The following is a 12,798-nucleotide window of genomic DNA, read 5'->3' on the forward strand; positions in this document are numbered from 1 at the left end:
AGACAGGTTTTCAGGCCAATTGGAGCACTTTCTATTTGGATAGAATCGATGAGGACCCAAATTAAATCAGTTGACTGTTTCGGACAAATCGAATCGGAATTGGATTTTGAGTGATTCACTCATCTCTACTGTGTATTAAGGTCCTACAGCTCCTGCAGAACCTCTTTAAAAAGAGTAAAAAGGAATATCCCGATAGTCTGTGCTTTTTTATTGATTAGATCGAAGCTCCTTCTCATTGGGAAATGTTGGCCAGTAAGTAGGAGACAGCCATAAATAGGGGAGTATCAGGTAGGATGAACACAATTAACCCGGCATACAACAATATGCAAGTGTTATAGTGTACAGTAATCTGCTCCAATGTCCTGTTCAGAGATGGTTTCATGGATGATTCTTTATGACCCAATCTTTTATATATATTACAGATATCAATATTAGTGTTGATCGAGCACCAAAGTGCTCGGGTGTTCTGGCCGAACACATCGGGATGTTTGGGTGCTCTACCGAGCACCCGAGTATAATGGAAGTCAATGGGAGAACCCAAGCATTAAACCTGGCTCCCCCTGCTCTGTAGAGCGGAGGGTGCCTGATTCATAGGAAAAGGTCAGAAATTGATGGAAACACCACCGAAATGGTTCGGCAACAGCATGGGGAGGATGTAGGTTGTAGATGAGGGAATGCAGGTGAGCTGACCCTCCAAAACATTATATGTGAGGGCCTGCAGATGAGCTGACCCTGTAAAAGATTGTAGGTGAAGGTTTGCTGGTGAGCTGACCCTGTAAAAAATTATCAAGGAAATCAAGGAATGGCACTGAAAAGAGCTCCTCGGAATATCCGAGTGTGGGATCACTTGTTTGCCCAGACTCTCCATAGTGGGAGGAAGGAGGATCAGGGTGAGGATTGGGTTGAGCAGACTCTTGACTACAGAGACTGGACTTGGTGGAAGACAGGGTGGTGCTTAACCGACTGGAAGCATTATCTACTGCAATCCAACCTACCACCTGGTCGCACTGGTCTGACTTCAAGAGTGGTGTCCTGTGCCGCCCTGCAAACTGAGACATGAAGCTCGGTATCATGGATGATTGTTTTTCTTGTGCTCTGGCAGCAGGCACAGTTTCACCGTGCCCAGGAGCATGGCCTCTGTGTGCACCATTAGCATCACGGCCACTGTCACGTCCCTTACTGCTCGCCTTCTTCATATTAATGTTATATATGATTTAAAGTCTGTCACACGTACAGAAGTGTAGGATTTGGAAGTGTATGCGCAAACAAATTTAAAAAGGTATTTGGGATGTGGAAACGTCACACAGGTATATCTCGCAGGTATTGTCAATGCTGTCACCAGCGGCTAATAAAAAATTACAGGGAATGTCACAGGTATTTTGGATGAGGAAACGTTATACAGGAGAATTACCACCAGTAATGTCACTGTCCGCAGCACCTACACAAAAAAGTACACTGTATGTCACAGATACATTTTTTCAGCGCACACGTTACACTGCAGATGTGGCCCTGGTAATGTCACTGTCAGAAGCGGACACCGTCTATTAACAAACTACACTGTATGTCACAGATATTTTTTGGATGCGCACACTTTACACTGGAGATGTGGCGCAGCTAATGTCACTGTCTGCGGAAAAAGTACACTAGATGTCACAGATATTTTTTGGATACGCACACTTTACACTGGAGATGTGGTGCAGCTAATGTCACTGTCCGCAGCGGACACCGTCTACAGAAAAAGGACACTGTATGTCACAGATAAATTTTTCAGCGCACACGTTACACTGCAGATGTGGCACTGTTAATGTCACTGTCAGAAGCGGACACTGTCTATTGAAAAAGTACACTGTCTATTGGATGCGCACACTTTACACTGGAGATGTGGCGCAGCTAATGTCACTGTCGACAGCGGAAAAAGTCTACAGAAAAAGTACACTGGATGTCACAGATATTTTTGGGATGCGCACACTTTACACAGGAGATGTGGCGCAGCTAATGTCACTGTCCGCAGCGGACATTGTCTACGTAAAAAGTACACTGGATGTCACAGATATCTTTTGGATGCGCACACTTTACACTGGAGATGTGGCGCAGCTAATGTCTCTGTCTGCAGCGGCCTAACTATTGTACGCTATTTAGTGCAGGATGCGCTAAAAATAGATATTGCTGCCACACACAAAAGTCCTTAGAAGGACATTTGGGTCTGTAAAGTTTTAGCAATCTAGCGCAGGTTGCGCTAAAAATATAAATTGCTGCTGCCACACACAATAGTCCTTAACAGGACTTTTTGGTCTCTGAAAAGTTTTGGTGGTAAAAATATTCTTAAATCACTCCCTACACTATCTGTCCCTTCCTCAGCACAGCTCTCCCTGACTAAGAATGAGCCGAACATGCGTCATCGGGTGCTATATAGCACCCGATGACACGTTCCGGCCAGCCAATCACTGTAATGCCAGCAGCCAACATGGCTACGGCATTACAGTGAGGGCAGTACTTACCTGCACGTTTATTGGCTCCATAGCAGCCAAGAAACGTGCGGGGCGTAGACTCGGTGTTCGGTCGAGCATTCTCGATCATCACTAATGAATATCAATAAAAACTCTCTCTATGATAAAAAAAAAAAGATAATTGAGACTTAAATTCAAAATACGAAAATTGAAATTTTTTTGTTAGAAAATTATGAGGAAGAATCAAATCCCAGTTCTCAACCAGCAGGGGGCACTTTCATCCCATGGCATTACTCTAACTACTGAGCTACATTCTGTGTACAGGTGAAAGTCAGTCATTTTTACATTCTTGTACCATATGCGTTTCTAGTTGGCACAATGCACACAGCTTCATCGATCTCCCAAAAGACTAAAGCGAAGTAAAAGAACAATCAACAAATACAGCAAAACATGACAAAAGTAAACAGACGGTGGAATAAGCCTATAGACAAGATTTGATCTGTATCTTTTGGCATGTACTTCTTAGGATTCTAAAATATTATCTCAATGACCACACAGCCTCAAATCCCTTATCTGCTCTTCAGTAGATGCTGGTGCTTCTTCCTCAGTTATCCAGCACACGCAGCCTTTGTTATCAGTAAAAAAAAGATGTGAAGAAAAGAAATCTACCGGTGGTGTGGAAGGGAAGGAGAAAAGCAAGGAAGCCACCCCACAGCTCACTCAATCAGATCTAAAAGCCCACACAACTAATATAAAAAGTTACAGCCAACATGCACTAATTTGCAAATCTGTCCTTAAGGAACCCCAACAGTCCATGTCCTCAGGATTTCCCAGAGAGAATACATTATCAGTTAAGTGAAACTAATTAAACCATCTGTGCAACATTAAGGAAATCCTCAAGACACGACCTGTAGGAGTTTCTTTGAAGGTTTAGGAATATCTGTGCTAATACACCTCAAAAGTTTGAGGAGGTTATAAAGGATGAAGGTATTTCAGCCTTGTGTGCCTCCAGACCACACTGTTAACCACCTCAGCCCCTATAGCTTAAACACCCTTAATGACCAGGCCACTTTTTACACTTCTGACCTACACTACTTTAACCGTTTATTGCTCGGTCATGCAACTTACCACCCAAATGAATTTTACCTCCTTTTCTTCTCACTAATAGAGCTTTCATTTGGTGGTATTTCATTGCTGCTGACATTTTTACTTTTTTTGTTATTAATCGAAATTTAACGATTTTTTTGCAAAAAAATGACATTTTTCACTTTCAGTTGTAAAATTTTGCAAAAAAAACGACATCCATATATAAATTTTTCTCTAAATTTATTGTTCTACATGTCTTTGATAAAAAAAAATATGTTTGGGTAAAAAAAAAAAATGGTTTGGGTAAAAGTTATAGCATTTACAAACTATGGTACAAAAATGTGAATTTCCGCTTTTTGAAGCAGCTCTGACTTTCTGAGCACCTGTCATGTTTCCTGAGGTTCTACAATGCCCAGACAGTACAAACACCCCACAAATGACCCCATTTCGGAAAGTAGACACCCTAAGGTATTCGCTGATGGGCATAGTGAGTTCATAGAACTTTTTATTTTTTGTCACAAGTTAGCGGAAAATGATGATTTTTTTTTTTTCCTTACAAAGTCTCATATTCCACTAACTTGTGACAAAAAATAAAAACTTCTATGAACTCACTATGCCCATCAGCGAATACCTTGGGGTGTCTTCTTTCCAAAATGGGGTCACTTGTGGGGTAGTTATACTGCCCTGGCATTCTAGGGGCCCTAATGTGTGGTAAGTAGTTTGAAATCAAAATCTGTAAAAAATGGCCGGTCAAATCCGAAAGGTGCTCTTTGGAATGTGGGCCCCTTTGCCCACCTAGGCTGCAAAAAAGTGTCACACATGTGGTATCTCCGTACTCAGGAGAAGTTGGGCAATGTGTTTTGGGGTGTCATTTTACATATACCCATGCTGGGTGAGAGAAATATCTTGGCAAAAGACAACTTTTCCCATTTTTTTATACGAAGTTGGCATTTGACCAAGATATTTATCTCACCCAGCATGGGTATATGTAAAATGACACCCCAAAACACATTGCCCAACTTCTCCTGAGTACGGAGATACCACATGTGTGACACTTTTTTGCAGCCTAGGTGGGCAAAGGGGCCCACATTCCAAAGAGCACCTTTCGGATTTCACCGGCCATTTTTTACAGATTTTGATTTCAAACCACTTCTCACGCATTCGGCCCCTAAAATGCCAGGGCAGTATAACTACCCCACAAGTGACCCCATTTTGGAAAGAAGACACCCCAAGGTATTTCGTGATGGGCATAGTGAGTTCATGGAAGTTTTTATTTTTTGTCACAAGTTAGTGGAATATGAGACTTTGTAAGGAAAAAAATAAAAATAAAAAATCATCATTTTCCGCTAACTTGTGACAAAAAATATAAAATTCTAGGAACTCGCCATGCCCCTCACGGAATACCTTGGGGTGTCTTCTTTCCAAAATGGGGTCACTTGTGGGGTAGTTATACTGCCCTGGCATTCTAGGGGCCCTAATGTGTGGTAAGTAGGTAAATGACCTGTGAAATCCGAAAGGTGCTCTTTGGAATGTGGGCCCCTTTGCCCACCTAGGCTACAAAAAAGTGTCACACATGTGGTATCTCCGTATTCAGGAGAAGTTGGGCAATGTGTTTTGGGGTGTCTTTTTACATATACTCATGCTGGGTGAGAGAAATATCTCGGCAAAAGACAACTTTTCCCATTTTTTTTACAAAGTTGGCATTTGACCAAGATATTTATCTCACCCAGCATGGGTATATGTAAAATGACACCCCAAAACACATTGCCCAACTTCTCCTGAGTACGGCGATACCAGATGTGTGACACTTTTTTGCAGCCTAGATGCGCAAAGGGGCCCACATTCCTTTTATGAGGGCATTTTTAGACATTTGGATCCCAGACTTCTTCTCATGTTTTAGGGCCCCTAGAATGCCAGGGCAGTATAAATACCCCACATGTGACCCCATTTTGGAAAGAAGACACCCCAAGGTATTCAATGAGGGGCATGGCGAGTTCATAAAAAAAAAAAAATTTTGGCACAAGTTAGCGGAAATTGATATTTTTTTTTTCTCACAAAATCTCCCTTTCCTAACTTGGGACAAAAATTTCAATCTTTCATGGACTCAATATGCCCCTCACGGAATACCTTGGGGTGTCTTCTTTCCGAAATGGGGTCACATGTGGGGTATTTATACTGCCCTGGCATTCTAGGGGCCCTAAAGCGTGAGAAGTCTGGAATATAAATGTCTAAAAAATTTTACGCATTTGGATTCTGTGAGGGGTATGGTGAGTTCATGTGAGATTTTATTTTTTGACACAAGTTAGTGGAATATGAGACTTTGTAAGAAAAAAATAAATAAATTTCTGCTAACTTGGGCCAAAAAAATGTCTGAATGGAGCCTTACAGGGGGGTGATCAATGACAGGGGGGTGATCAATGACAGGGGGGTGATCAGGGAGTCTATATGGGGTGATCACCCCCCTGTCATTGATCACCCCCCTGTAAGGCTCCATTCAGTTGTCCGTATGTGTTTTGCGGATCCGATCCATGTATCAATGGATCCGTAAAAATCATACGGACATCTGAATGCAGCCTTACAGGGGGGTGATCAATGACAGGGGGGTGAAAAATGACAGGGGGGTGATCAGGGAGTCTATATGGGGTGATCACCCCCCTGTCATTGATCACCCCCCTATAAGGCTCCATTCAGATATCCGTATGTGTTTTGCGGATCCGATCCATGTATCAGTGGATCCGTAAAAATCATACGGACATCTGAATGCAGCCTTACAGGGGGGTGATCAATGACAGGGGGGTGATCAATGACAGGGGGGTGATCAGGGAGTCTATATGGGGTGATCACCCCCCTGTAAGGCTCCATTCAGATGTCCGTATGTGTTTTGCGGATCCGATCCATGTATCAGTGGATCCGTAAAAATCATACGGACATCTGAATGCAGCCTTACAGGGGGGTGATCAATGACAGGGGGGTGAAAAATGACAGGGGGGTGATCAGGGAGTCTATATGGGGTGATCACCCCCCTGTCATTGATCACCCCCCTATAAGGCTCCATTCAGATATCCGTATGTGTTTTTCGGATCCGATCCATGTATCCGTGGATCCGTAAAAAACATACGGACATCTGAATGCAGCCTTACAGGGGGGGTGATCAATGACAGGGGGGTGATCAGGGAGTCTATATGGGGTGATTACCCCCCTATAAGGCTCCATTCAGACGTCCGTATGTGTTTTGCGGATCCGATCCATGTATCCGTGGATCCGTAAAAAACATACGGACATCTGAATGCAGCCTTACAGGGGGGTGATCAATGACAGGGGGGTGATCAGGGAGTCTATATGGGGTGATCACCCCCCTGTAAGGCTCCATTCAAACGTCTGTATGTGTTTTGCGGATCCGATCCATGTATCCGTGGATCCGTAAAAAACATACGGACGTCTGAATGGAGCCTTACAGAGGAGTGATCAATGACAGGGGGGTGATCAGGGAGTCTATATGGGGTGATCAGGGATGATCAGTGGTGATCAGTGGTTGATAAGGGGTTAATAAGTGACGGGGGGGGTGTTGTGTAGTGTTGTGGTGTTTAGTGCTACTTTACTGAGCTGCCTGTGTCCTCTGGTGGTCGATCCAAACAAAAGGGACCACCAGAGGACCAGGTAGCAGGTATATTAGACGCTGTTATCAAAACAGCGTCTAATATACCTGTTAGGGGTTAAAAAAATCACATCTCCAGCCTGCCAGCGAACGATCGCCGCTGGCAGGCTGGAGATCCACTCGCTTACCTTCCGTTCCTGTGAGCGCGCGCGCCTGTGTGCGCGCATTCACAGGAAATCTCGGCTGTCGCGAGAGGACGCGTATATTCGTCCACCCAGAAGAGCAGGGCCGCCGCCAGGACGCAATCCTGCGTACGGCGGTCTTGAGGAGGTTAAAAAGGCATGGGGTTTTTGCTACAGCTTTTGGTGCAGCTACTGTTTTTACAGGTGAAGTATGTTAATTAACTGTCTCACCTGTAAAACCATGGCAAAATGTATGCAGATTATCTAAGGAATTTTTTTTAAACGTGGTTTTACACACACCATCCTAATACACCCCAACTGTGGTTTCTTGGTTAGGTCTTCAGATACTGTGTGTCAGTGATGCACTATACAGAAAAGTTAAAGAAGAACAACTTTAACGTTTTGGGATGGTCACAGTTCTGACTTTAATCCAATAGAAATATTGTGGAAGAACCTGAAGTGACCAGTTCATGAGAGGAAACCCAACAATATAAGAGAATTGAAGATGTTTTGTATGGAGGAATTCAACCCAGATGATGTGCAGCACCAATCAACAATTTCTGGAAATGTTTGGTTGCAGTTATTGCTGCACAAGGGAGTCACACAAGATACTGAAAGCAAAGGTTCACATACTTTAAACACTCACAGACATGTGATATTGGATCGTTTTCCTCAATAAATAAATGACCGAGTCTAATATTTTAGGATGTGTGTGAAAATCTGATTTCGTTTTAGGTCAAATTTATGCAGAAATATATGAAATTCAGAAGGGTTCACAAACTTTCAATCACAACAGTATATCATGGGACAGCCTTAATTTTATTTATTTTTTATCAAACTACTTTTGGAAAGCTCCTTTAGCAGTGTTCAGGCTCCACAGAGGTGGAATATGCCATCTTTCCTCTCTAGTGCAGTGAAGGAAATAATGTACGGTAGCCTAAATATTGTTTTAACGCAGGACAGCTTAGGAAAAGTGAAGAGAGCTTGTTGACTGAGAGTGACAATGTCATTTTATAGTGGTGGTCCCACCAGCTTCATATGCACATGGACATCTAGATAGTGATCCCCTGAGCACTGCAGTAGTTTTCATATAAAAGTGGTTATCTGTGATGAGACAACCCCTTTAAGTAAAGATCGTTGCTTAGGTCCCATTTAATAATTAAGTAATATCATTGTTTAATCCTATCTCTTATCCACATAATATCATGAACTCATAGACTGTACAGGTGAACTTGCATGTTATGTGCCCTTTTAACACAAGCGTCTAATTTAATTACGTAAATTCCACTCTCTTACAGTTAAGCAAATATATGGAGTGTGTTAAAAACAAATTACTAAGAAATTGGTTTCAGATTGGAGATGCAAAATAGGGGAGGAAAAAAAGGTGAACTTTAGTTTCAAATGTCAAAAACAATGATATGACTTTTCTCCACTGCCACTGCTTTCCAGCTTAACAAGGTGTTAATTAAATTATGCCCTTTGCAATCTGACAAGGTTTTGAGCGGAGGGAATGTTATTTTGGTTCACAATGTATTCTAGGCTGTTGGCCTTTTCTTTGCAAACATGTGCCAGGTAGAGTTTATTCAATATGTTTAAGCATCTATTATGTCACTGTGAAATCCAGGCACTTCTTCCATAAGCAGAATTAAGTATATTGCAGAGCTGCACCTCTGCCCTTATAGGTCATATGGTCAGGGGTTGTCTTCAGGAGGAAACCACTGTAAAAGTTTAAAGTGGCACTGTACTTCCATTAAACTATTGAAATGTTATAGAGACATATCAAAAGGTTAGATTGGTAGGGGTCTGAACACTGAGATCCCATGATCTCTAGGAATAGGAGAAAGAAGCGCACTCTTAGCACACTCTCTCTTCACTGCAGGCCAGGGCGAGAGACAATAGAAAGCCTGTGGCCGAGTCTCGCTCAGCAAGGCGAGAGAGCGCGCTGTGCACACGCTTTTCTCCCCCCGTTTTATAGTTCGGTGGGGTCCTATATGTCCCTATAACATCAGAATTTGAATGAAAGTACAGTGCCACTTTAAGGGGTGAACAATATTGCAATATAACATTTTAGCTGGAGAAATGTAGTACTACACAGCACGCATGAATAGGCAAACTCATCCTCAAGAAACCCCATGTACCATGACCACCACAGTAAGTGGCACTAAAAGTTCAAAATCCTGTGGCAATATGCCAAACAGTGTATAAGATATACACTCAGTAATATTAGTGCATAATAACAATGTCAGACTATAGAAATGCCCTGTAAAGTACCCAGCAATATCAATATTCAGCAGTAAAGGAACTTTCAGTAATGCTCGGGAGCACCTTGTCAGTAGTCCCTGCCAGCAGCCGGTTACAAGCTAATTGGATGTACCCATATAATATGCCTGAGCGAAAACTACTTTCTGCCTGACTTCTAATCCGGCTTTGAAGTTTTAGATTATGTAGCCTATGCTGCTGTGCAAGTCACACTGTGTGGAATTTTCCATTTCTCTGAAAATTGAAACTGAATGTTTATAGGAAGGCATTCGGCCTTCTAACAGATGGGTGTCTGGTTTTCAAGGCCTCAGATACTCACGCCTGCAGGTACACTTTTGAACACTAGAGTTTACCGATAGGATAAATCTATATAAAATCTATCTTCATTACTATTTATGTATGTCAACAGCTGTGAATGTTAAAGATCAACTTGTTGACAGTAATGTTACATCAAGAAAGAGAACTTACTGCATTTTCAATGCTCCTGGCTGTCTCTCCAAAAAGCTCTGACTTGTAGTCTGACATCTCTGGGGTGTAGAAGACCTCTTGACCTTCCAGCTCCTCAATGATGAGAACACCTTGAAATGTCTTTGTTTCTGGGGAAGTAAGAAAAGCATATATATTCAAGTTAATTGCGTATTGCAGTGATAGCACCCAATTTCTAGATATTGCCTGCTGCTCCTCCCTAAGCCCATCTGACAGGTGAGAAGTTTCATGGCTAGCGCCTAGTGCAGGGTTAGTAGCATGACACGGGGCTGAACTATGGAAGGTTAGTAATTGATTTAGAGTGGGAATGTATATGTAGTGCCATCCTGTGGTTGAAGAGGGCAAATAACACATCACTTTACCAGTCAGGATAACTTCCCATGAGAAGCGGCTTAATACGAAGCCTGTTCTTATTGGGTAATAAAAAAGAACAAGAATAGGCAGTTAACAGGAAGACATAGGTAAGAAAGATTAGACAATTACACCCACAAATGTATTAAAAAGAGATCTTGTGCAGTTTGTTTCATGGAAAACACATATTCTCTTTTTCATTACTGTTAGTTCTACATTCAAAAATTAAAAAAAGATATTTTCAATCTCATTATCATCATTATTGGATGATATACAAAAACACACAGAGGACCTAACACTGAACACAGTTCTTTATAGATGTTATTTGAATCAGTTTAAATATTGGATTTTAAAGAGTTGGTCCAAGAACAACATTTACCACCTATCCACATGATAGATGATAAATCGAATGCCTCTTCCCCATGGTCAGGATAAAACTTTCCACATGCAACACACAGTTAGCAATCAAGAGAGTACAGATATAAGCATGGACACTAACAATCTCCTACATGGAAATAGAATATAGGGGTGGAAGAGAATGTGTTATCAGAAATGAAGTTTCTAGAGTAAACATATTTTTAAAGACTTTTTGGTGATGTTATTTTTTAAATTTTTCTTGTCATTATGGTTAAAATAAAATTCTGAAAACGTACTGTCTCTACTCTGGTCACTGAGCCTCATAATGGACTGACACTACCTGTTCTATAGAGATAGCTTTGCAGCAGTCGTCTTATCGCCGAAAGGATTGTAGTGAAAAGTAACACATATATAGATGACACATGATCCACTATTCAAAGTAGATGATGTCACTGTTCATGTCCTCCCTCTCCCTAAACAATGTCCTCTGCAAAAGGTCACAGAGCATGCCTACAAGACTCTCCCCTAGAAGTCAATGAGTCATCTCCAGACTACAGGTTCCTATGGTCCATGCACTGCTGTAAAGCATATCTCTAGATGCTGTTAACAGCAGTTCATGGTCACTCCACAATCATGTACAGAAAATAGAACATAAAAGAAAAATAAATAAACATGTATCAGTATCTGATTTTACATGATTTATAAAAAAAATATATAGGTGATACATCACACCACAGCAAAATAACTAGGTAAAGCAGTAATTTTTTCCAGTATGTGTCTAATTTTTATTAGCTTATAGTTCGCAGGGTTGTACCACCAGCATATTAGGGCAAAATGATTTCATTGTGATTCCCCCACCTGGCAAGCCCTTGATAGGTTAGAGGTGCTAATAAGCAGTTGTTCTCATTCTGGTTGACCACAGATAACAGCAAAATTCTGCTGCTGCATGGGTCTCAAAAGCCAGGATCTGCGGATCTCCATAACACCACCAATCTTAAAGGGGTTGTCTCACCTCAATAATCACCATTTAATAATTTCCTTGTAGTGCTAGGATTGTTTCTGTAATGTAGATCAATTTTCACCTTTTATTCCTCCTTATACTGACCCATATTTCTTGCTCATTTCTAGGGGTTGTGGCCACCTATGTAATGTTATCAGCAGTGCACAGAAACCCAATCGGCCGGCTGCTCCGGTGGCCGGGTTTCACGGGAGCGCACACATATTATTGTGTATGTACTCCCGGCCCGGTCAAGTCATCTGAGCTTTACTACAAGCTTATAGGATCTACAGAGAGCGCGCAGGCATCAGCAAGGGGCAGGTTTGCATTCTCCCTGCCCTGCTTGCTGTGCCTTCAGCTCCGCCCCCAGCAAGCAGGGAACCGAGGCCCTGAGAGCCACGAGAGAGCCTGTAAATAATGATGTGAATCAACCCCTTTAAAGGCTATGTACACCTTTGGAGGCAATTTTTTTATTATTGCATTTAACTTATTTTTTGCTAAAAATCATATATTCAATCGGCCTTTATTAAAAATATTGAGCCATTCTGTGAAAAAGGGTTACCTGTTTTTCTGTGTAACTGGTACTTTCACTTTGTGTGGGTCATCTAACAAGCCTTATCTCTAAACTACTGAGATGTCATAAATACTTATTTAAGCCACATTCTTATCAGTAAGATAAGAACTGAGCTATAATGAGTGTTTATAATGTCAGAGAGCAGAGATAAGAAGTCTGTCTGCTCCTCAAATGACGGAAAAGACAAAAAATCCACAAGCAGCTAGTAAAGCATCAGCAATGTACAGTACACAAAAAAGAACTCTATATTGTTAATAAAGACCAATTGAAAAAATGATTTTTAGCTCAAAATAAGTACAATGCAATGATAAATTGTTTTTATGACAATCTATTTAAGGGATTTTCCCACTTTTTTATACTGATGACCTAACCTCTGGATAGGTCATCAGTATCTGATGGATAGGGGTCTGACACCTGGCATCTCTGGCGATCAGCCTGTTGAGACGGCAGTAGTGCTCCTGTGA

General features: G+C 41.7%; 1 protein-coding gene across 3 annotated transcripts in view; it reads right to left on the reverse strand.

Annotated features, from left to right (window-relative positions):
- The window catches only part of AGRN (agrin), a 524,915-nt gene that overhangs the window by 64,461 nt on the left and 447,656 nt on the right, over positions 1–12,798 (reverse strand). For all 3 annotated transcript variants that reach the window (XM_040427048.1, XM_040427040.1, XM_040427053.1), the window contains one exon: positions 10,038–10,165. In XM_040427048.1, the coding sequence (XP_040282982.1) occupies positions 10,038–10,165 (128 nt within the window). The remainder of the gene's footprint in view (positions 1–10,037; positions 10,166–12,798) is intronic.

Source organism: Bufo bufo, chromosome 1 (genome assembly GCF_905171765.1).
Source record: "Bufo bufo chromosome 1, aBufBuf1.1, whole genome shotgun sequence".
Lineage (NCBI taxonomy): Eukaryota > Metazoa > Chordata > Amphibia > Anura > Bufonidae > Bufo > Bufo bufo.